At 37.4% G+C, this 25,475-nt stretch overlaps 1 protein-coding gene across 3 annotated transcripts in view; it reads right to left on the bottom strand.

Annotated features, from left to right (window-relative positions):
- Positions 1–403: 403 nt before the first annotated feature.
- Positions 404–25,475, bottom strand: part of KPNA5 (karyopherin subunit alpha 5) — a 30,491-nt gene continuing 5,419 nt past the window's right edge. For 2 of the 3 annotated variants that reach the window (XM_048844710.2, XM_048844708.2), the window contains exons 5-14: positions 25,340–25,434; positions 23,791–23,922; positions 22,580–22,668; positions 20,564–20,663; positions 16,481–16,644; positions 14,863–14,941; positions 12,679–12,804; positions 10,569–10,696; positions 6,834–7,012; positions 404–4,299 (exon numbers count right to left, since the gene is read on the bottom strand). In XM_048844710.2, the coding sequence (XP_048700667.1) occupies positions 4,112–4,299; positions 6,834–7,012; positions 10,569–10,696; positions 12,679–12,804; positions 14,863–14,941; positions 16,481–16,644; positions 20,564–20,663; positions 22,580–22,668; positions 23,791–23,922; positions 25,340–25,434 (1,280 nt within the window). In that variant the 3' untranslated portion in view covers positions 404–4,111. The remainder of the gene's footprint in view (positions 4,300–6,833; positions 7,013–10,568; positions 10,697–12,678; positions 12,805–14,862; positions 14,942–16,480; positions 16,645–20,563; positions 20,664–22,579; positions 22,669–23,790; positions 23,923–25,339; positions 25,435–25,475) is intronic. The other variant, XR_007355841.2, reaches the window with a different exon arrangement.

Raw genomic sequence — 25,475 nt, 5'->3', positions numbered from 1 at the left:
TAAAATATATTACCTAACCCACCTTGTCTCACTAAAGTTTACTTAGTTATTTTGCAAACTCAAACACAATAGGCAGCATTTTAGTCTCTACAGACTTCTCCTCTGAAAACTCTTGGGAACTCCCATTAAATTAATTTTACAAATGAAGAAAGGATGGTGATGGTCAGAGGCATGTGATGCTTAAGGAGGAGATATTTTAAAGGCTAGTTTTAAAAGTCACTTCATGCAATATTTTGTTTAACCCCTCTCCAAAAGCTGATTTTTCTAGCATGGCACAGTATTCTATAGTATGGAAGTCAGCCACAGTTTTTACTGAATTCAGCTCTTACGTTAGTATAGAGATTGTATTTTGCTATTTTCTAAGAATCAGGACTAATTTTAGAATACTAATGAATACACTCACCACTGTAAAATAGCTTTTATTAGTTTTTGTATAGTTTTCTGAATTGAAACATTCCATAATATTGCATACTTTTCGTGTGTTGGTTTGTATAGATACACAATAATGGGCCTCCAGTCTGGATTAAAAGATGCACCATCACTCTACTTAAAGTCAATATAGGCATTTTAGATTCATACATTACATCAAACCATAATGCCATGAGTGAGAATGAAAAATGTCTCATTTAAGATTTCAATTAACTTTTGCACTAGTTTCATGCTAAGCAGCAGGCATTTTACCCTGCATATCAATTTGCACTTTAAAAAAAGTCTCACTTCAATCTTATGATTTAATTTTTGTAAGACAAAAACCCAACGGAGGTAATTTACATGGAGGAAAAAGAATAGTGCATCTTTTACACAGACCCAATAGAGATCATTTTCCAAACTTGTTCTACAGTCAAGTTATTTCTGCACCAACATTATTACTATTTTTTGTTTTCCTCTTCTGATTGCTGCTAGCAATAGTGTTTAAAGAAAATACTACAAAATTAAACAGCAGTATGAACAAAGTTCTCAAAGACAAAAAGTGCTATGATAAAATTCAGTAGAAAATTAGTTATGATTTAGTGTCAAACAGCTTAAGAAACTAAAACAAACGTGGCATATTTGCATAGATTAACTTGTCAGAATTCAAATTCAAACAGAGCAAATGGTATGCTATTTTGAAAAACACTTGTTTTTTGGAACAAGCTGCATAACTAAAGGGACACTTTAGTACTGTGTCTATTATTTAAACAAACCCCCCAAAACTTGTAATAGCCTTTTGGATAAAACCAGTATGGAAAAAATCTATTTAGCAAACACAGCCCCTGCTCAATCCCCTACTCCTAAATGCTTTCCACAGCGCAGAACTGATTTCTTTCTGTCAGCGTCATTGTATCAGTGATGCTTAGGAAAACAATCAATCAGTGTCAGTTGTGACAACAGGTATTGTTAATTTGTGAGAACATTCTTATTCCATGATCATTCATTAACAATAGCTATTTAAAAAAAAATAGTGTTCCCAGTGAGATTGGTGGATTTTAGATGTACACACACATAGCAACATAATAGGAAATGCCAGATTTAACAATTTTAGGATTAACCAAATGTTGAGATTAAATAACTAGTGTCCCTTTTAGTAACCAAAGTCCATCAATTTTAGTTCCTATTTAAACTAAAAGCACTACTTTGAATATACCAGAGGCATGAATTTGTATTTATACACATAAAGTGCAGTCACTTTAACCACTCAGACATACACAATAATATGTCCAAAAAAAATGAAGTAATCCTCTCAAATAAGTATAATACTTGGAACCTGCCCCCGTTTCCTCCATTTACAAGTCTGAAGTAGGTTGTTGGGGTTGTTTGTTTTTTTTTTTAAATTTAGATTCGGCTTAACTGGGAGGCTTATAAATGCAGCATCTATGGGATCCTCAAAATAAAAGCAGGCACAGCTGGCTTATGTAATATCAAAACAATGTTTGCAAGAAACAGTGGAATACCCTGTAACCTGAATACTTATAGGATTATGCTTGCACTAAAAGAACACTGAAAATCCATCATCATCATTTAATTGGTAATCCTGTAAATTTCCAATATAATTACCCTGAACTTTGAAGAGATGATGCCAAAAATGCCAGTATACTAAAGTCTCGAACTATCATAAAAAAGGGCACAAATACAAGTCTCAAACATAAGAAAAATTTGGCTCAGCATTGTGCATAGTATTCAAACCTGCTGTATTCTATACAAATCTAGGTTTAAAAAGTATTTGCTAAATCTTTCATTTATACAGAATTATAGTAACCGCACTCCTATATTCCTCATATCAGACCTTTTATTTCCAGGAGAAAAATTTCAAATGAGGAGGCATTTTTTGAATTGCATCTTGCTACTTATACATACAATAGTCACACTGACTATTAGTCTTATAAAATCTGCTTCAATTCTCACCTTGAAACTACTACACAATATATAGTGCTTTAATAGTCTCAAAGTAAAACAAATTTATGAATTTTAACTGAAAACAGTATTTGCACATTTTATAAACAGTTTAAACACAGAACACGGAATATAAATGATACCATGCTCTAATTTGGATTTCTCAGGGTATCAACATTTTGTTTAGTGACAAGCACACTACCCTGGAAAGAGTGATTTTAACTGCTGAAATTTCAACTATTGTACATGGTTTAAATAGTTTCATAGCTCAAAGCTTTCACTATTATTTCAACACAATATTTGACTAATATATTTAACCACAATTATACATTTTCATTAATCCAAATTCAGACTGGCTACTGGTAAGTGAGATCAAGCAGTGTGGTATAGACATTTTGAATATTAAAAAAAAAAAAAAAAAATCTAATGTAGATTTTCAAAGCATACAGAAGAACTGTTTCAAATTCTTAGATATATTTCTTTTAGTGAGTAGTAGCAAACAGACATTAAGTGTTTTAGAAATTAAACATTTAGCAGACATCTTCAGATTCATTTTGGTGTTCATATACTTAATATTTACAACAAAGCAAACCTTTTTCCTTCAATCAAATGGAGAAGAGATTTTTTTTCCCCCAATTGCAGCAAGATGGATTATAACAGGGCACATTTCTACAGCCTTGTCTAAAATAAAGAAAATGGAGACATCTGACTTAAAAAAAAAATTCAAAAAGCAGTAGCATATTTGGTTAAAAATACAATACATACATATAGTCTAAACTTTGTTTAAATAAGTAGTGTTTCAAGAAAGGCAAGTATTGCAAGATTTGTCAAACTTTTATATTGTTACCACATTTTAATATGGAGATAGTCACATAAACCATCTCCCCTATCATTTACAACCGCGCAAATTACCTCCTCTCTCATTTACAATCACAACATCCCTATGGCAACTTCAGCAATTGCTTACACAGCAAAGTATTTTATTTGTAGCTTATCTTTAGTGCTGTTTAGCAGCTTGAAATAAGGAGCCAGCATCACCTGATGAGCCAACTCTCTGCTGATTACAACTTGAAAACCACAAAATGCAGAACAGCTTGTCGTCACATATTCAAAGCAACATCTGGTATTTAAACATTATATATTAAACAAAAATCTGCATTATGCTTTTAAATGTCTTACAAATATATTTCACTGGTTTATGCTCTATGCAAAATATAATGCATAAAACTACATTTCACAATAAATATTTTTCACATTCTAAATTTAGCTTTTGACAGGCTCATCTTTATTTCATGCTTTAGTTCTGAAGCAACTTTTTTGCTTCAGTTCAGAGGTAGATTTGATATAGATTGGGCATGTCAAGTTTACTGCCAAAATGCAATTGCCAACAACTCTACTGCAGTAGCAGAAATTGCATGAAAAATTCAGAACTACCTAAAATCCTACTGAAGTTATTATTCAAACTTAACCATTCTTGTTAAATCACATAATCCTTTATATTAGACTTGATTACTCACAGTTTCTGAACATATGAAGTGCACAGAAATACAAAAAAAACCCAAACCAAAAACAATGAATGAAAAGTTGTATTTAACAGAAAAAAGTATAAAAGTGCATGGGCTGCTTCTTTACCTGTGTTCTGCAAAACACATTCAAACCTCTCCTCTAACTTTGGCCATGAAGAGGAGACCCCTGAAAAGCTGCAAATGTTTATATTTTTGCCTTGTCTTCACTTTAATAGTTATAGCTGAAATCCTTCCATTGGAGCTTCCTGCTGCTGAAACACAAATTGCTGCTGACTCTCATCCACCTGAGGTGCAATACTGGTATCCTCTTCTTCCACACCAAAGTAATGTTCTATAAGTTCAAAAGCCTTCTGGTAGATCTCTTGGTTTTCATGCCTTTGAAGAAATTCAATTTTATCCAGTCCTAAATTTAAAAGGAAAAAACAAAAACAAAAAGACATGCTCTAAATCCAACAGATCCAAAAGATTTAAAGGTGAAATACAAAGCCAGGATGAAAATAGAGTTAAACACATAAATGTGTTTTGAATACTACCACTTTAAATTGTGTGATGAATAAATCAAAGAATTAGCTTTTAATATGAAATATATTGGAACTTTCGAGAACAACCCAGAATGCATCAAATCTGTAAAATCACCGACATACATTAGCCCTGAATATTCCAGGATTATTATTTTAAAAACAAGGTGCATTTCTTCTATGCCAAATACTCCCAACAGCCTGATAAGAGAATGCATCAGTCAGGTACTTACAGACTTAGTTTTTCTTTTGCCCTTTCAGTTCAATTTGACAGTTTATAAACAATATGAAATGAATGTGAACAAAGCAAAACAGAAGGAGGCTCAAATATCTACTTACACATAATTAAAAAATATTAGTATGCAATATTGATTCCAAACGCAGGGTGATTTATAAAAAAAATCTGCCAGCAAAGACTCCCCATATCCCGATTTCCATGTTGCAGTTCCAAAGAACTTAACTTCCCTCCTCCAATACTCAACAACTCTGGCTTCTGACTAACTTTATATTTCCCTACCAGAGGTTTATTCTTGCCCTTTTTTAAAGGGGTAAATAAAGAAAGGCTGAAGTCATGGACATGGAACAGGTAGAAAACTTGTAATGTTCTTAGACAAGTTTCAATCTTTGTGTGGTGTGAGGGTGTAGTTATTACATCTTATGGGTTGTGAATAGCTTATTTATTGCTCTCCCATGGTTGACAGGTATGTTCTGGAAGTCAGCCCAAAAGTGCTATTTAATCCAGTTATTTACCTCTCAATAGTAAGGGCTGAAGCTTTTAGGCACAAGCTTGACAGCCAGGGCAGAACAAATTCATCTTAGATCCCTTTAATTCTCCCCATCTGATTAACATTATGAGACCCAGAAATTATTCTGCTTCCACATTAGATTGGCGAGAGGATTCTGTAAACCAGAGAATTACCCGTTTCATTTTAACAGCCCAATTCCCAACCCAACACCCAGGTTCACTGAAATCAGAAACTTTGCTCTGCAGAAAAATGCATAATGGAATATCTAATCAGGTATTCCCCAGTCACTGAAGACAGGAGATCCCCCCTAAGAATTATTAGCCTCCTCCGAAGCACAGAGAAGCCTGCATAGATTTTGTAGTAGAGCAGCTGCAAAGAACTATTTTGGCTAGCCAGGTCCTTATGGAAGAGATTAGTTTTCATAATAATGTTAAATTTATTTTTAACACTAACTTTGTAAAACCAAAAGTAATCTGCCTAAATTTCATAGATATGATCTAATTTTACTTTTGAGTTTCTGGCTTACTAACATTTTGTACCATAAGAACTTGTATGTTCTGCCTTAAATTAGATATTTGCTGAATTTTAACTCCAGCATATTGATTTAGTTTTGTCTGAAATATGGCTAGAAATTGGTATGGCAAATAGTAGGTCTAAGTAACTTGTAACTATCTTAGTGAAATGTTTTACATTATTTTCCCTTTTCAGTTACGAATAAGACAACTTTAAGTGCACAAAGAAAAGGAGTACTTGTGGCACCTTAGAGACTAACCAATTTATTTGAGCATGAGCTTTCGTGAGCTACAGCTCACTTCATCGGATGCATACCGTGGAAACTGCAGCAGACTTTATATATACACAGAGAATATGGAACAATACCTCCTCCCACCCCACTGTCCTGCTGGTAATAGCTTATCTAAAGTGATCATCAGGTTGGGCCATTTCCAGCACAAATCCAGGTTTTCTCACCCTCCACCCCCCCACACAAATTCACTCTCCTGCTGGTGATAGCTCATCCAAACTGACCACTCTCCAAGTTTAAATCCAAGTTAAACCAGAACATCTGGGGGGAGGGTAGGAAAAAACAAGAGGAAATAGGCTTCCTCTTGTTTTTTCCTACCCCCCCCCCCCCCAGATGTTCTGGTTTAACTTGGATTTAAACTTGGAGAGTGGTCAGTTTGGATGAGCTATTACCAGCAGGAGAGTGAGTTTGTGTGTGTATGGGGGTGGGGGGGATGTGAGAAAACCTGGATTTGTGCAGGAAATAGCCCAACTTGATTATCATGCACATTGTGTAAAGAGTTGTCACTTTGGATGGGCTATCACCAGCAGGAGAGTGAATTTGTGTGTGGGGGTGGAGGGTAAGAAAACCTGGATTTGTGCTGGAAATGGCCCAACCTGATGATCACTTTAGATAAGCTATTACCAGCAGGACAGTGGGGTGGGAGGAGGTATTGTTTCATATTCTCTGTGCATATATAAAGTCTGCTGCAGTTTCCACGGTATGCATCCGATGAAGTGAGCTGTAGCTCACGAAAGCTCATGCTCAAATAAATTGGTTAGTCTCCAAGGTGCCACAAGTACTCCTTTTCTTTTTGCGAATACAGACTAACACGGCTGTTACTCTGAAACCTGTCTTTAAGTGCACAGCTTCACAAGAAATAATTGCTTACCATATGCTTCCTCTATAAGGGCACAGTAAGGATTAATGCCCATTCCATTTTGTTTGGATTCTTGCTCTCCAAGACGCAGAATATTTTCAAGTCCATTCAAAGCCACCTGCACTATTTTGGAATCCATCACGGTCAGGAGATCACAAAGAGGCTTGGTACAACCTAATGCTACCAAATACCTTTGTAATGATGGAGGAAATAGAGGGGAAAAAAGAAGGATTGATAATCAAGTATAAACTTTGATACTGTTTTTAGCAGAATTCTATACCGTAGAAGAATGGTGTAAGTAACCTGCTAAAATAAAAGCATTTCTATAACCTATGAAGGCAACCTTACTCTGAAATACAGTCAAACCCTGGTCTTTCCTAATGAGACAGGAATACAGCAGTTAATCTTATAACTGATGTTTGGATTATGTAAACATTTTCAATCCCTTTTATAAATGATTTTACCTTGTTCTAAAAACATGCATTTCAGATGCTTCTAATTATATCAGAATGTTTCTCCTGTATGTAACAGTAACAGCCTCTTTTCTCAAATCAAGAATAATATGTAATGGACAAAGCTCTAAGCAAGTCTCTAGAAGGAGACAAGAATGTTTTTTTCAATTCAATAGCAATCCATTAAAATACAAACAGAATGCATTTAAATAATTCTGAACATTAGCTACCAGAAAGGGAAGAATGTTGTGACTACAGCAAAGGACTGGGATTCAGAGGATCTGATTTCTATTCCCAATTCTGCCACAAACTTCCTGTGTGACCTTGGGAAGTCACCACCTTTCAGTTTCAGTTCCTCCTGTATCAGTAAAACTAAGACAGTAATGCTTACCTACATCACAGGGTTGCTTGAAGTTTAGTTAATTATGTTCATAAAGCACACTGAAATCCTCAAGGTGCCATTATTTAAGTGCAGAGTACTTAAGAGGTAAGCTCTGTGTGACAGAGATCATACCTTCTTCTGTGTTTTGTAATGTGCCGAGTATTTATGGTACCAAACAAATATTTATCTTACAACCAAAGTTTCAGGAGGAGATCCACATCACATATTGTATCAAATCTGAAAAGTTTTATTTGAAATAAAGGATATTATATTTTTAAATGTTAAATTATTTTTCTGGCATTCTGATTAGACTATTTAATGGCTGTAGTGGTGCAAAATGGTTTAACTGTTTCCAGGAAATATACAAGTACTTAGCACAGTTTTGGTTTCACAAAGACTATTTTTGTGGCACTTGCCATTTTTGCTTAAAAAGGACTGTTTACAGCACAACTATAGAATCAGTTACCAGGGTAGTTGCGTATTATCAATAAGTCATTTAAACTAATAAAAATAATCCAAGTATAGGTATTCAGATAAACCAGAAAAATGTTTGGTTTTGTTCGATCACTAAAGAGATCAAAGCTATTTTTCCAAGTCAGACCATCATAATAATATAGATGGTTATCTATGGGAATATCCTAGTAATTACAGGTCCGGCTTGACATGAGTAATTAGAAATGGGTGAGGACTCATTTGTTGGGAGACAAGATTGGGGAGTAAATGAATCAGCAGGCTGGAAACAGGTAGACAGATAAATAGGTCTGTAAGCTAAAACACAGAATGTCTGTAACTTGCTAATATAAGGGGGAGGGAGGGGGAGAACACCCAGGGATCTGTTTACAATGGACAAGGTAAGCCTGGAAGGTAAGATGGACATGGACAGCATGGACAGAGAATGATGCATAGAGACTGGTTATTTTGTAAGAACCAAACCAATCCCAAAAGGTATGCAATATATAGTAAATGCAATGTCATGTGTAACTGTATATAAAGGAAGATATTTTCCATGCAAATTTGGATGCGCGGTACACGTCTCACCCACCCCCTACATTTAAGTCTCATCAACTCAGCATAGCTGAGCATTTCCTGTATGCCAAGTAAAGATACCCAAGTGACAAAAATCTGGAGTTGAACTGAGTCCTTGGAAAGCTGAGTGGAGAGAAGTCTCAGAAAGAATCCCAACAGTAATGTAAAGGAAAATTAAAGTAAAGTAGTCAGAACAGATTCAAAATGATTAAGCTACATTTTTCAGCTGTAATAGGATATTTAAAAATAATATTCTTGTTAAGTTTTATGTAACATGACTGCCTGAACTTGAAGTCAAGAATATATTTTTAAAAATTTTTCCCAACAAATAGGCATGACCCAGTTTCATGTGGCTGTAATTCACCCTAGACACACTTGCTGTTCATAAACAGCTCAAATTTTCTTTGACAATATGACATTAGCAAAACTCTTTGTGGGGGGAGACTGACTTCAGTGTTCAGAGCTTTCACAAGGGTGAATTTCACTGAGTGAAATTACAGTGTTTCAGTTGTGCTGCTAATTCAGTTGTATATTCTGACAATCAGGGTCCAGACACATTAAGGGAAGAATGGGGGTGGAGGGTTGAACCCCAAAGAATAAGCAGTTGAATCAACTGATTATATACAATGTTATTGTGCTATAAAAGTACATTGAGTGAGGTATTTTATGAAAGCTTGTAATGTTCTGAACTTTAGTGTCATTATGAATTACATATACAGACTGGTTTTTTGTATTTGTGTATAAATAAAACTATGTTAATAATTTATGCTGCAGCATTCAGCTTCACTTCACAGTGGGCAGTCAAGCAAGGATATGCTACCTCCACAACTAGAGGAGACTAGGTCCAAGCACCTAGCATTATACAACTCAAGAAAAGACAAATGATGGGCCATTAGATTTAATGAGAAGACAATGAGACATCCCAGCTAGAACTTCCCCAATCTGCATAATCCCCAAACTCATAACAACCCTCCCCCCACAAAAACCACTTTTTAAAAAAGAAGGGGTTTGAGGAGAATCCAGAAACTGAGGGACAGTCATTTGGTAGGTGCTGTCCGTGAAACACGGGATTAAGAGTAGATGGTAAACTGGGAAACTGTTCAGAGGCAACAGGTAATTTGTATTAGAAAAGGGAATCTAATTTGCAAGTCTAAAGCCTGAGGTTGTATCTTTATGTTTACTTTCTGTGTAACTTGTACATGTTTCCTATTCCTAACTATTTTATCCTTGAAATTGTAATTTTTTCTCTCTCTCTATTCGGTATTTCTTTTACTTTTACCCCAAGTAAAAAAGTGTGTGTAAACTATGTTGAGTGTGTGAACTAAAGTAAGATATGTCTGGGGGATTGGCGTCACTGATGAAACAGTGAGGAAGAGTACAAATGGCTGGTACCAAAGAACTCTGAGACAGACCTGGGGAGATTTGAGACTGGAAGGGATGTTAGTGTCACCCTGCAAGGAATAACTAGGTGGTGGAAGCCAGGGTGAGATCTTGTGCTTGTGGGCAGGCTACTGGTGTCAGGAGTCTGAACCAAAGCTGCTCAACATAAAGGCACCCCAGGTTACAGGGCAGGAGGTGACAGAGCCCTGTACTGGTCTGGGTGATCCCCAAAACTTCACACATACTTTATACAACCCATTTTCTAAGTTGCAATACAAAAAAATCACTATATAAAGACAACTAGTTCCAAGAAAACAGCTTTGTTTTTAGGAATTTGTTGTGAATTTTGCCAGAATCCAATTATGGGACTAAGAATTTTCTCTTTAAGGTCAAAGAGAAACGTAAGTGGCAAAATACCTGTGTCTCAATTCGTTAGGTTATTTTCAGATGAATACTAAGTGAATTCACATACTAATTCTCCTCTGAATCAAACTTCTAATTCATTACCTTATCTGTTCAGGAGTACCTCCTGATGTTGCATTAGTGATGGCCCATGCTGCTTCTTTTCTGGTGCGAAATTCAGCTTTCTGAAGAATGTCAATCAATATTGGAAAAATATTTGCATCTATAACAGCCTAAAACAAGAAACAGTGACATTATACAATAGGCTTTAAATGGTAACAAAAACAACCAAGTTAATATAAATCGAGAAAAAACATTAAAGATGTTTCCAGAATAGAGAATACCATGATTCGGTAGAATGTGTCAGCCAATTCTTGTTTATTTTGAAATTATTTGTTAAAGCTATTCATTCTTTAAGAGTGTACCAATCAGCAATTGTCTATTAACTTGTGAAGATTCCAGTCCACACTAGTTTATATTCAGGAAGGTCACAAAGTATCTTTCTACATAATATTTTACTTATAGATTTGCCTCATGATGAGAATCTCAAAAGTTATAGTACAAAGAATATTACCTTTTGAATAAGGATATTTAGATTGGGTCAACATATTTAAGATCCTGATACAGTCCTGACAAAGTTGCTGAAAATCTAGGATTGCGATTTGAAATTAAAACTTTGAATAAAATCAGTTAGCTTCACCCAGACTGGGAGAACTTTTGTGACAAAAAGGGCTTGTGTTCTCTTCAAAAGCCATTTCTACAAATGGAATACCACTATTTAAAAAACAAAAAACCTTAGAATATGCACAACTACACTCAGTCCCCACATTAGGGCCACTCAAATAATTACAGAAAGCCACTGAAGGAACGTTGACTGTAAATTGTAAGTGAAAATTTGACAATTTAAAATGGTGTATTGTCATAATACTATCTGAACACTCAGGCTCGATGTCTGGGGGATTAAAAACATGCAAATATATACCAGGCTGATTACCATAGTGCAAAATAAGAAAAACAAGTCTTTCACAGGTTTGCTAGTTAGTAAAGATTGCACTGCATACTGTTCACCAATCTGTTTTTTGAAGCTATACTAAAATTCCAATATCTTAATCTGTAATTACCAGGCTTTTTCATGGCGAGAACTAGAGCTGCTAGGAAAAAAATTCCATTTCCCAGTGGGGAATTTTGAGTTTTTGAAATTAAATTTCCATATCAAAGCAAAACAGGAAGTAAAAATACTGAAACACTTCACAAAACAACAAAACCCCAGAAATTTCAAATCAATAAGGTTTATGTTAAAAATGTTGTTTGAATCACAATCTACTTGAAACAACAAAACTGTTTTTGATTGTGCCAAAAAGAAAAAATAACATATCAAAAGAGACATCTTCCCACAGAAAATTTTGATTTAAATGAAGTTAAATTTAAGTCTCTCACTGAAGTGAATTATCTACATCCTATAATGCACTGTCTGCCACATCAAGCTATTTTAACATGTATTCAGTTGACAGAATTCATGTATTATGTTAATGGAGTGTAACACAGTAACTTGGGAAAAACTGTTGTATTAATACTGTTGAAAAAATATTTTATGCATCCTTTGTATCTTTCATGTTTGTCGAATTTAATCATTTCCTTTTAATACAAAAATAGCATTTCAATTCAATTTGCTTTTCAATAACTAGGAACAACACACCCAGTATATAATTCTGAATGTTGCATATAAAGATCCTGTACAACCCCAGAAGATTTCCCTACTCCAAATCCATTCTGTAATATACACTTTGTATATTTTTTTGCAAAGCTCCATAAACATTTTTAAGCACTGGTCATTTAAAACTTTGTAAGCAAGCACTTGCACGGAAATATTCTTTACAAACAATAATACTTACAACTTTACATCTTTTAAGTCTTCAATTCATTTTATAATCATTAACTAGTTGTCAGTCCCTTTAAAAAGTCAAAACAGGAATCTGCCTCTTTAGCACAAAAAAAAAGCGGATATTCACGTAGTTTTATTTTTATATAATTAGTTGTAAACTTAGATTAGAATTTCTAATAAGCACCCCAAAAGCTGGAAAAAACAAATAAAACTCCAACTAGAACAAAAATCAAAATGGAAGGGTAAAATATGTTATACATATTTTTCCTTCCAAGAGAAAAGCACTAAGTTCTAGTTCAGAAGAAGATGGTTATATTACTAACATTTCATTACCTGAATCTGAGCTCGGTTTCCTGCAGTAATATTAGAAACAGTCCAGCATGCTTCTTTTCGAATGGATTCCTTAGGACTACTCAGCAAATGAAGGAGACAGGGTAATGCAGAGCAATTTAGAATTACCTAAAATAATTTGAAAGTTGAAAATTTCTGCCTGTACAACATAAAAAAGGTACAGTTCACAGTTGACAGCGGAATTCAAGACAGACAGGCTTTATAAGAATATACTTTACATCTATCAGATACTACATTCCAAAATGAAGGTATTTAAATGGCAGCATAGTGACACAGAAAGAGAAACAGACAATTTGGTGATTTGGGGAGAGGTGCAGTTGATTAGGCCAAAACAGGAAAGTTGTTATGGAGGGGGGGAAAAAGGAGCAGTTGGACCACAAGTTATTTAACAATTTGTATACTAAGGCGGGCAACTGTATGCCTACTTTACACTAAAGTTACTGAAGCTAGATCCAAAAACCAAATAAATGCACATGCCAATGACAAAAAAAAGGGGGGGGGGCCCAGAAATAATGGCAGGATCATCCCCCCCCCCATAATAATGGTCAACGCACAATTAGCTAACTATTATGGGCCATACTCTGCACTCAGTTATGCAAATGAAACTCCTACAGAACCACTCTCCTCAACTTTTGTGGCCTTATCCCGTCCTGATTCTCCTTCTGTGGCACACTGCTGCTTCAGTCTCTTAGCAATTTATCTTTCCCTCCAGCCTTGTGTGTGCATTTCCCTCTTTTACTTATCCTTTGGTGAAGGAATGTACTCCACAGATTCAGTATCTATATGATGGTGACTCAAAATCATAAGAACGTTACGAATGGCCACACTGGGTCAGACCAAAGGTCCATCAAGCCCAGTATCCTGTCCTCTGACAGTGGCCAATGGCAGGTGCCGAATGAACAGACAGGTTATCATCAAGTGATACATGTCCTGTCACCCAATCCCAGCTTCTGGCAAAGAGAGGTTAGGGACACCATTCCTGCCCACCCTGGCTAACAGCTATTGACAGACCTATCTTCCATGAATCTATCTAGCTCCCTTTTGAATGCCGTTATAGTACTAGCCTTCACAACATCCTCTCCACCAGCTCTTTCTTGTCCTCAGTATCAAATTTAAGTACTTTGTACAACCACCGAATGCCTGCACAATTCTGCTGCAGTCTACATCCCAAACTTCATTTTATATTACCTCTCCCTTTTTCATGCCTTCTTCCACGCTACCTTTACACATGCAATGCTCTCTTAATCCATAGTGCATTAGAGGACCTTGCCATTCTATTTGAATCCCTTTTAAAAATTTACTTCTGTGAGGCCCAATAAAAATCACATAACTATTTAAATCAACCCCCTCGTCTCTAAGTCTTTTAGATAGTAAGCTATTTACTAGCTATTTAAAGCAGGGACTGTCTTTACCTGCACAGCCTCAAATTCAATGTACAAGGTTTCCTAAAGATTAGTCAAGTGAGGACAAGTGGGACCACAGATTCATGGACAAATAATTAAATGTACCACCTAACTGCAACCGATAAATACAAGAATGGAGTACAGTTCCCATACAGGAAACTAAAGCCATTCTATACGTATTGGTTAATATAAAACATTCATCTATTGCTTGTGATTTATAAGGTTCATACTGAAGTAGAAACCATAATTACAGTCCACTTTGATACTTCTGAATAACTGAAGTTTTTATGGAGAAAGAGAGGAAGTTTTGAATCAGTTTGCATGTGTCTAAAAAAACAACTAGAATGGCTACTAAAGACACTTTGTCCAAGTGGGTTATTATATAGTTGACTCCCATTAATAATTACTGAAAATGTATTATGTTAATATCTGGGAAGAACAAAAGAGTAAAATTCAAAAATGTAATACAGTATTTTTCCCATAGAACTGGAATGACTAAATTAACCTTATCCTCACAGCAATTACATGTAGAAGTCATTGACCAAAATTATTAATATCTTGTCAGACTGGTAATACAGAATCTGTCTAAATTCTTACATGGCCCCTTTCACTACGGTATCTGAACACCTGTTGCTAGACAAATATGTGAATACAACTAACAGCCTTAATCAATTCCCTAAATAGCACAATTCATTCCTACACCAAAAATTTCTATATGCTTTTCCAAATTAGCTATATTTCTCAAGTTAAAAGTTGGTCTTACCTGTGTTTGAATATCATCACCGGTCACAATATTTCCAACTGCTCTTAATGCAGGAGACACCACCTTGTAATCATTATGCCTAGAGACAGTACAAATGTTAAACTGCTTGAGGCTGCCAAACTTTATACAATAACTACAGTTGGAGGGTTTTAGGCTTCTGATAGGATTTAAACTTATGGCCATGGCAACAGAAAGCCATCTCTTGAAATCTTCCACTGTTTGGCCAAATTCTCCCCAATAGCTCTTAAGTCCAGTTGACTATTTTAAAGGAAGGATTTCCCTTTCGAAGTTGCAACAGTGATTGTCTGTCACAGAGAAAGCTATGTCTACAAATCAAGGACGTGAATGACTTCACCCTGCCTGAATTTCACAGAATAACTGGGCCTTTGGGAATGACGTAATCCAGTGAGCAAAATTCCTGAAGTAGCCATCCAGCCTAAAAAGAGAGGCAGTGAAACTGAAGATATTTCCCTTCCTCCAACTAGTTTTTTGGGAGGCAGACTCCATTCCTTTCTCACAAATCAGTAACATGGAGACACCCCCACAATTATCAATTAGGACAAGAGTCTACTGAACTGTCCTTCATCAACCATGAAAGAAAAAAAAACATGTCTAACACTCTCTCCCTAAACGTATCCTAGCCATCTATTCATAGGGAGTAGTGCTGACTGAGCAGCTCAGGGATCCATACTCTGCTATTCTGCAGACTCATAGTGCAGAGTGTTTTTTTGTTTTTCCTCTTCCTCTTGGCAGTTTATGAAATGTCCACCTAGTAAACTGGGAAAATGTGAAAAAATAGCACAAAACTGTTTCTGGGACTTATGCTCCCATTAACTGTCCACGTTTCTGCTAGGGGACCCCTTAAGTTTAATATTACCAGCAAGAAAACAAATACAACAAAACTCAAAAACCTGAAGTTTTCAGGCCAGTTTGTGTCTCAAGCACAATCCCTTGCTTTCCAGGTTAGAAGTGCTGTGGATGAAGCATCTTTCGCTAGCAACCTAGGAAAAATTCAAGGAGCTGACCAAGCCAGAAGCAGCACTGAAAGGCTTCAGACTGAAGCGCTTTACAGTCCTCCTCCGCCAAAGGGACAGGCACTTTACATGGGCCATAAGAGACGACTGAAAAAAACGGAGTAACCCTAAAATAGTGGCTCTCAACTTTTCCAGACTAGTGTACCCCTTTCAAGAGTCTGATTTGTCTTGTATACCTGAAGTTTCACCTCCTAAACTACTTGGACAAAAGTGTCACAGCACACTATAACTGAAAAAATAGCTTATTTTCTCATGTTTATCATATAATTATAAAATAAATCAATTGGAATATAAATATTGTACTTATATTTCAATGTACAGTATATAGAGTAGTATAAACAAGTCACCGTCCGTATGAAATTTTAGTTTGTACTGACTTTGCCAGTGCTTTTTATGTAGTCTGTTGTAAAACTAGGCAAATACAATATCTAGATGAGTTGATGTACCCCCTGGAAGATCTCTGCATTCCCCTGGTTGAGAACCGCTGCCCTGGAGGACAGCCCATCAGTACTGTAGGCCCACAGTTTGAGCCCATGTTCATGTTGGCAACACCCTAAAATAGAGATCTGACTAAAGGCACTTACATAAGAAGTTCCACCAATCTTCGACAGACTCCAGAATCAATAACTGCTTGGATTTTATCATTGGGTCCATCTGAAAGGTAAGAGAGGGCCCAACAAGCATCTGCTAATACATCTGGGTCACTGTTAAACAACAGTCTTGATAAAACATTTAAGCAAGGAGCAACCTAGGTTAAAAAAAAATTATACATGATTAGATGTTTCCTCTATTTTTTGTTTTAAATTTGTTTCTTCATGTGCTAATAGAAAAATGTGAATTAAGTTACATGCACCGTATGGTGAGTAGTGTTGGCTTACAATCTCAGAATGGATTGTTTCATGGTCGAGGCTAAGGATGATTGATAGCCCAAATCAGAACCCTGTAGGAATTACCTTTACTTTATCACACAGTCTGCTACGAAGACATTGCAACCATGTAGTAATGCTAGTCTTTCCTTTTCATGTAAAGGATTTATTGTGTGTTTCAGAATTTATCAAGTAAGGTTTGCTTTTCAGCCTACCCACTTGAAGGATTATTATAATCACACGTTTCTCAGCTGCCCATATACTACTGAGTTTTACAGAGCCAAACTAGGAAAATTCGACTCCCTCAGGGAACGGATGGGTAGGATCCCCTGGGGGACTAACATGAAGGGGAAAGGAGTCCAGGAGAGCTGGCTGTATTTCAAGGAATCCCTGTTGAGGTTACAGGGACAAACCATCCCGATGTGTAGAAAGAATAGTAAATATGGCAGGCGACCAGCTTGGCTTAATGGTGAAATCCTAGCGGAACTTAAACATAAAAAAGAAGCTCACAAGAAGTGGAAGGTTGGACATATGACCAGGGAAGAGTATAAAAATATTGCTCGGGCATGTAGGAATGAAATCAGGAGGGCCAAATCGCACCTGGAGCTGCAGCTAGCGAGAGATGTCAAGAGTAACAAGAAGGGTTTCTTCAGGTATGTTGGCAACAAGAAGAAAGCCAAGGAAAGTGTGGGCCCCTTACTGAATGAGGGAGGCAACCTAGTGACAGAGGATGTGGAAAAAGCTAATGTACTCAATGCTTTTTTTGCCTCTGTCTTCATTAACAAGGTCAGCTCCCAGACTGCTGCGCTGGGCATCACAACATGGGGAAGAGATGGCCAGCCCTCTGTGGAGATAGAGGTGGTTAGGGACTATTTAGAAAAGCTGGATGTGCAGAAGTGCATGGGGCTGGACGAGTTGTATCCGAGAGTGCTAAAGGAATTGGCAGCTGTGATTGCAGAGCCATTGGCCATTATCTTTGAAAACTCGTGGTGAATGGGGGAAGTCCCGGATGACTGGAAAAAGGCCAATGTACTGCCAATCTTTAAAAAAGGGAAGGAGGATGATCCTGGGAACTACAGGCCAGTGAGCCTCACCTCAGTCCCCGGAAAAATTATGGAGCAGGTCCTCAAAGAATCAATCCTGAAGCACTTACATGAGAGGAAAGTGATCAGGAACAGTCAGCATGGATTCACCAAGGGAAGGTCATGCCTGACTAATCTAATCGCCTTCTATGATGAGATTACTGGTTCTGTGGATGAAGGGAAAGCAGTGGATGTATTGTTTCTTGACTTTAGCAAAGCTTTTGACACGGTCTCCCACAGTATTCTTGTCAGCAAGTTAAAGCAGTATGGGCTGGATGAATGCACTATAAGGTGGGTAGAAAGTTGGCTAGATTGTCGGGCTCAACGGGTAGTGATCAATGGCTCCATGTCTAGTTGGCAGCCGGTGTCAAGTGGAGTGCCCAGGGGTCAGTCCTGGCGCCGGTTTTGTTCAATATCTTTATAAATGATCTGGAGGATGGTGTGGATTGCACTCTCAGCAAATTTGCGGATGATACTAAACTAGGAGGAGTGGTAGATACGCTGGAGGGCAGGGATAGGATACAGAGGGACCTAGACAAATTGGAGGATTGGGCCAAAAGAAATCTGATGAGGTTCAATAAGGATAAGTGCAGGGTCCTGCACTTAGGACGGAAGAACCCAATGCACCGCTACAGACTAGGGACCGAATGGCTAGGCAGCAGTTCTGCGGAAAAGGATTTAGGGGTGACAGTGGACGAGAAGCTGGATATGAGTCAGCAGTGTGCCCTTGTTGCCAAGAAGGCCAATGGCATTTTGGGATGTATAAGTAGGGGCACAGCGAGCAGATCGAGGGACATGATCGTCCCCCTCTATTTGGCATTGGTGAGGCCTCATCTGGAGTACTGTGTCCAGTTTTGGGCCCCACACTACAAGAAGGATGTGGATAAATTGGAGAGAGTCCAGCGAAGGGCAACAAAAATGATTAGGGGTCTGGAACACATGAGTTATGAGGAGAGGCTGAGGGAACTGGGATTGTTTAGTCTGCAGAAGAGAAGAATGAGGGGGGATTTGATAGCTGCTTTCAACTACCTGAGAGGTGGTTCCAGAGAGGATGGTTCTAAACTATTCTCAGTGGTAGAAGAGGACAGGACAAGGAGTAATGGTCTCAAGTTGCAGTGGGGGAGGTTTAGGTTGGATATTAGGAAAAAATTTTTCACTAGGAGGGTGGTGAAACACTGGAATGCGTTACCTAGAGAGGTGGTAGAATCTACTTCCTTAGAGGTTTTTAAGGTCAGGCTTGACAAAGCCCTGGATGGGATGATTTAATTGGGGATTGGTCCTGCTTTGAGCAGGGGGTTGGACTAGATGACCTCCTGAGGTCCCTTCCAACCCTGATATTCTATGATTCTATAATTCTATGAAATTCCTTCTAATCTCAGTTCCCATTCACTTGCAGTCTCTCTGGGCAGAGCTTGGAACCCAACCTCTTCCTATCACCTCTACGTGGACAGTAGTTTGTCTGATGAAGCTGCCAGTTTTAGCCCCACCTCACCCCTCAGTTTTCCCCTCAAACGTCAATGTTGGGAATACTGGGTTCTTTGCAGGGATTAAGAGTCCTTTTCTCTTCAGCTGACAGTTGCTACACAATTCTGCTTCCCCTACCTCCTTTTACTGCTGCTACTGTGAAAGGCAAAGGAACTACTCCGAGTAGCAGTTGCCCAGAGAAGGGAATACGTAAGTAGCAAAGAGCATCCTTGTTCCACACTACCAGAAAGGGCTATTATTGAAGGCAGCAGTTTATAAACTAGAACAGCAAGATGGGGAAACTACTCACCATTTTGTTAACATCCCCCCCCCCCAAGAATAAAATTAAAGTAGCATATTAATAAATAATCAATCTCATACTCTGAGAAAAGTTTTGCTGAAGGGAAAATTGAGAGAGGCTGAGCAATTCACTTACCCAAGGTCACAACAGCCAATAGCAGAAATGAGACTAAAATTCAGGAGTCCTGACCTCACTCCCCTGCCCTCTTCCAGAATACCCGCTTTACTTCAATTAAATAAACTATTTAAAAGCTTTAGGATAATGATACAAAAATGTTCCAGATTTACAAACAAATATTTACATTACAAAGATGGATTGCTTTTTCAAAGTTAAAACATCACCACATTAATACTATTCTGCTGAAGAGCTATAGCAAAATACAAGAACCTTGTTTCCTAGCAAGATACTGCAGACCAAGCTGATGAAAAGTGACACTTTTTAACTACTTTAATAGTTTATTCTCTTGTTTATAGAAAGCATCAAAAAAGATTAACATAGTTTATTTAGGTTTCAGAGTAGCAGCCGTGTTAGTCTGTATTCGCAAAAAGAAAAGGAGTACTTGTGGCACCTTAGAGACTAAAATTTATTTAGACACACTGGATTTGGTTTGGTTTTCAGATAGTGAATGAATCAATATCCTTCGCACTAGCATTAAGGTCAGCAGAAACACACAAAGCTCTGCATATAATATGGTAACATCTACATTTTCTATTGTGTCACACAAAATGGTGACTATTTATTAGTGAAGACTTAATTTACCTCAGAATGAGAATTGATCATATGGATCTACAGCAAACATGTCTTCTCATAACAAAAAAAATTCTTTATCCCGGAGACTGACTGGGTTGACTACAAGAAGATTCTTCTCTGTATGAGAACACCCCATCACAAGGATAGTGCCCCTTCACATTTTGTAAGTTCCTTAAAAGCGAAATATTTTGATTCCTTACATACCTTACTAAAGTCTGGAGGTGGATTCTTGCCTCTACAGAGGTTTGAGAGAGCCCAGACTGCATTTCTAGTTGTTGTAAGTCTATTTGAATTTGACAACAATCTGCCAAGCAAGAGAACAAATATCACATTACATTCATTACCAAGGAGTGGTATTCCCTTGTTTTCCTAGGATTCTTATTATTGTCAGAAGTCTAGAAATAATTCCTATCTCCCTGCAGTAATTTAATTCCTTTCCTCTTGCAAATACTGATTTTTTGCCTGTTCTGAAATATTCTCATGGCACAGACCAGTTTAATAGAGTACGTGGTTCACAAGAGACACTTTCCCTTACACTATTGTATAGCTACCCCTCATTCACCATCACATAACATTGCGGTGTCAAGTACAGCAACTGCTTACACGAAAAATATTAGGAAAGTAATTAATTGAGTTTCTTGTAATGCAATATAGCAGTCGGTAAAAGGAGGAGCCAGGAACAGCAAGTGGGAACCTTCCTTATTAACATAGGTTTCAGAGTAACAGCTGTGTTAGTCTGTATTCGCAAAAAGAAAAGGAGTACTTGTGGCACCTTAGAGACTCTACAGTGCCACAAGTACTCCTTTTCTTCTTATTAACATAGGTATTTTCATTTAAAGGAACACATTCAGACTAAGCTATTTTTAAAAAGATTGCTGGCTATGTTACTAGAAGAATTTTTTAAATCTAAATTTACTTTTTAAGCATTTAAGTTTGAAAATGGTAAACAATGCTGCAATATTTGGGCTGCAAAAACTGCGAAGGAATGGATAGACACATTGTAAAGCGCTGAGGTTATTTATTTTAAAAAAATCTTTAGAGCTCCTCTACACTTGAAAGTTTATTTGGACCAAAGTAGTGTACAAATTTAAAGCACAAACAGCTATTCCTGAATAACTCTGTCACCCAGGAACCTCTTGGTGCAGGGGGCACAGTTTTACAGGGACCTCCTATGTTGCATATATTCATAGTAAGAACTTAAGGGTGGCATATGATGTCTCTACTGAGAAGCAGTAGCTCACCAGTCATCATAATCACAAGATTTATGTATGGATATATTTGAGGAGTTACATGTAGGGTCCTACCAAATTCACGACCATGAAAAACGTGTCATGGACTGTGAAATCTGGTCTTGTGTGCTTTTACTCCATACTATTCAGATTTCACAGAGGAGACCAGCATTTCTCAAATTGGGGGTCCTGACCCAAAAGGGAGTTGAACGGGGGTTGTAAGATTTTTTTTTGGGGGGGGGGGGTGGGGGGGGAAGAAGGGTCACAATATTGCCACCCTTATTTCTGCAGTGCCTTCAGCGATGGGCAGCCAGAGAGCGGTGGCTGTTGGTGAGGCACCCAGCTCTGAAAGCAGCGCCCTTACAGCAGCAGCGCGGAAGTAAGAGTGGCAATACCATACCATGCCACCCGTAAATCAATTACAAAATCCATCCAAATTAAGCCTAGATATTCCAAGTGTTAGAACTGATATAGTTTTTTTTATTTTTGGTGTTATTGGTCTAAGACAGGGGTCAGCAACCTTTCAGAAGTGGTGTGCCGAGTCTTCATTTATTCACTCTAATTTAAGGTTTTGCGTGCCAGGAATGCATTTTAACGTTTTTAGAAGGTCTCTTTCTATAAGTCTATAAGATATAACTAAACTATTGTTGTATGTAAAGTAAATAAGGTTTTAAAAACGTTTAAGAAGCTTCATTTAAAATTAAATTAAAACGCAGAGCCCCCCGGACTGGTGACCAGGACCCAGGCAGTGAGAGTGCCACTGAAAATCAGCTCGTGTGCCGCCTTTGGCACGCGTGCCATAGGTTGCTTACCCCGGTCTAAGAGCTAGTAAAGCAAAAATGACAATCTAAATTCAAATATTTCCTATAAAAAAATATAAAAGCCTATGTACATTTTTTTAAAATGTATACACATACACACAATAACTTGTGTATGGTTCCCATTCTCTAGAACGGTATGTTTTACTTACAATATTAGCCTAAATACTTACTCCAAGAGTGGTGGGAGTATTCCACAGTTTAAGACAAAGTCTCTGCATTCTGCGTTGTCACCAGCAATATTACCAAGAGCCCACACTGCCTTTAGAAAGCAAAGAGCTAAAGTAAGCTAATATAAACACAATAAAAGTTTATCTAAAATAATATTATAGCATAAACTACACATCATGTATTCCTCCCATGACAAATTCCTATGATGGAGTCAAAACAGCTCATGATTATAATTACCTGAACATTCCAGAAAAGAAAATCCTCTCATTGTGCAGCTTTCACAAACCAAACTTGCATATTTGATTAAGTTACATCCTACCCAAGAAAGGGCTTGCCAGCCTTTTAGCCAAGCTTTATAAAGGCCATATATTTGTACAAAAAAGTCAAATACTTGAATAATTATATCCGTAATGAATGGTACTTTAGAATGTGAATATGCTTCCACCAAAAAAAGATATCTGCATTTTCTCTGCAACGATAAAAATTTTGTATCCACATCAGATCCGCGATCTACAAAAATGGTCCACAGATATCCACATCCGTGCACATAAAATGGATATCAGCGAATTTGCAGGGCTCTTTCTCTCTCTCTCTCTATATATATGCAATTAAGGATAAAGTTCCCTTTGGCTAAGCAACTCAATTGCAAACAGCTATTTAAAATAGAGTCATTACAAAGGATGTATTAGATCAGGAACTATTATTGCTTATTTTTCAGTCACTCCAAAATGAGCTAGGCACTTTACAAACAAGTAAATGACAGTCCCTGCTCTGAAATGCCACACCCTAAGTTCAGTAAGATACACCGTGGGGCAGAGGGAAGAAATTAAGAGGAAAGATAAGGGAAACAACAAGATCATGTGTTAACTCAAGAAAGTATATGGATATCTTAGTGGTAAAGCTATTTTATTTTCTCTATTGCTATGCCTTAGATCCCCTCGCTTCTTGCGAACATCACAACAGAAAATGAGTTTTTAGGAGGAAACAGAAAAAGATAAAAGAGGTAGGCTGGCAAAGAGGAAGCATAAGAGGCAGCACAGAAAAAAGGCAGACATTTGAGAGACGGAAAAAAGGAGCACACTATGTGGAGCCTTATTTTTGTAGTCATAATAAACTAGTACACAAAATCTACCACTCAAAACTTTTTAAACCATACACAGAGTAAACAGGGAAAGGACAGTTATTTAGAAATTACAAAAACACAAATATGTACCTGCTCCTGTACATCTTCATGTTCTGAATTAAGCAATTTAATAAAAACTGGAACAGCTCCAGTCTCAATTACTACTTTGGTGTGTAGGAAAGTTCCAGATGCTATATTTGTCAAAGCCCAAGCTGCTTCAAACTGTTGAAGGAGAAAGACAAACAGAAGTCATTCATGGGAAATCAAACACATATTAAACAGAACAGATTTTACGTATTTGGAATTTTTATCAGATTATCCACTTAGATGTTTCTTCTTTGATACTAAAATAAATCTCTCCATTACTATGCTTTTACGAAGAAGAAAGTCACTGGCATTAACTAAATCTAGTACCTATTAAGCATCTTAGTAAAGGAAGTTGTTGGCTTGATTACATTATTAGGGCTTTTCTATACACGGAGTTATGCCTGATTCACTGTTCCTAATTTAATTCATGCGTGGACAATCCTATTCTGGAATAAGACTGTCCATACATGGAGTTAATTAGTAACAACTCCATGTCTAGAGAAGCTCTTAGGTTTTGACTACACAAGAAAGTTGCACTGATTTAACTGAAGGTGTTATTTTAAACCTATTTAGTTCTACTGATGCAAACCCCTGAATGGACACTAATTTCAGTTTAAACCAAGTTTAGCTTAAAATTAATTCTGGTGCTATTTTCTTGGTTAGATAAAGCCTTAGGCCTGGTCTATGCTACAGAGTTAGGTTGACATACGGAAGCTTATGTTGACCTGTGTATGCGTCTATGCTACAATGTTCCTCCCACTGATTTAACTTGCCCGCTACACCAACCAAATAACTCCACATCCGTGAGAGGCGTAGTGCTTAGGTCAATATAGTTAGGTCAACACAGCATCCTCATACACACTGCATTGCTTACATCGCCTGTTGCTGTCTTTGACAGCCTAAGCCCCCCACAATGCCCCACTTAAGTCAGCGTAAGTGCTCCAGGTGAGGACACGCACCGCCGATAGACAAGCATAGTGCAGACACGAAGAGCCGATTACTGCGGTGGCTGTAGGTTGACCTATCTTAAGTTGACTTAATTTTGTAGCGTAGACATGCCCTTAGTCTGGCTTTCCATGTGGCAAGAAGTGTTGGGTAGAACTAGGTGTATTCTTATTGTTTGTTGAAAGATTTTCTGGAAGGGTCAAAGAAATTTTTTGATTTACAATGTTTTCCTAATTTTCTTTTACAAGATTTGTGAATGAAGTTGATGTTCACAAAAACATTTTCAAATTAGACAGTGTGGGCAGATGCTGTGACAGCTTGCTTACACATCTATCTCAATGCCTTGGATATTCCAGTTTGAGGGCTCTCTTGAACTGAATGCCATTCACACAGAAGCAGGATTTGATAAAATGAATATAGGGAGACTAGCATGGAAGTCTCTTGAGGACCAAGTGGCAACAAGCTGACATCTCATGCAACTGGAATACAAATCTCTGATGGCCACATATTACTAAATGCAATTCTAAAACCATATTCTCCCCAGTTTTGTTTTCTGAGTTTTTTTCCCATTCCCAAACCTAAGTCAATATCAGTAACATTCACTCACTTGGAGAGTGCCATTCTCATTCCTCTCTAGAAATTTCACAAACCTCTGCACAACTCCTTGTTTCTGTATCACTTCATCTATAGGTGGATTAGGTTCTAGGGGAAAAAAGAAGGTTATTTGCACTAATGAAAATGAA

Source organism: Caretta caretta, chromosome 3, assembly GCF_965140235.1.
Source record: "Caretta caretta isolate rCarCar2 chromosome 3, rCarCar1.hap1, whole genome shotgun sequence".
NCBI classification, from domain to species: Eukaryota; Metazoa; Chordata; order Testudines; family Cheloniidae; genus Caretta; species Caretta caretta.
The sequence above is the reverse complement of the archived record's forward strand: the minus strand, read 5'-3'. Positions and strand labels throughout refer to the sequence as shown.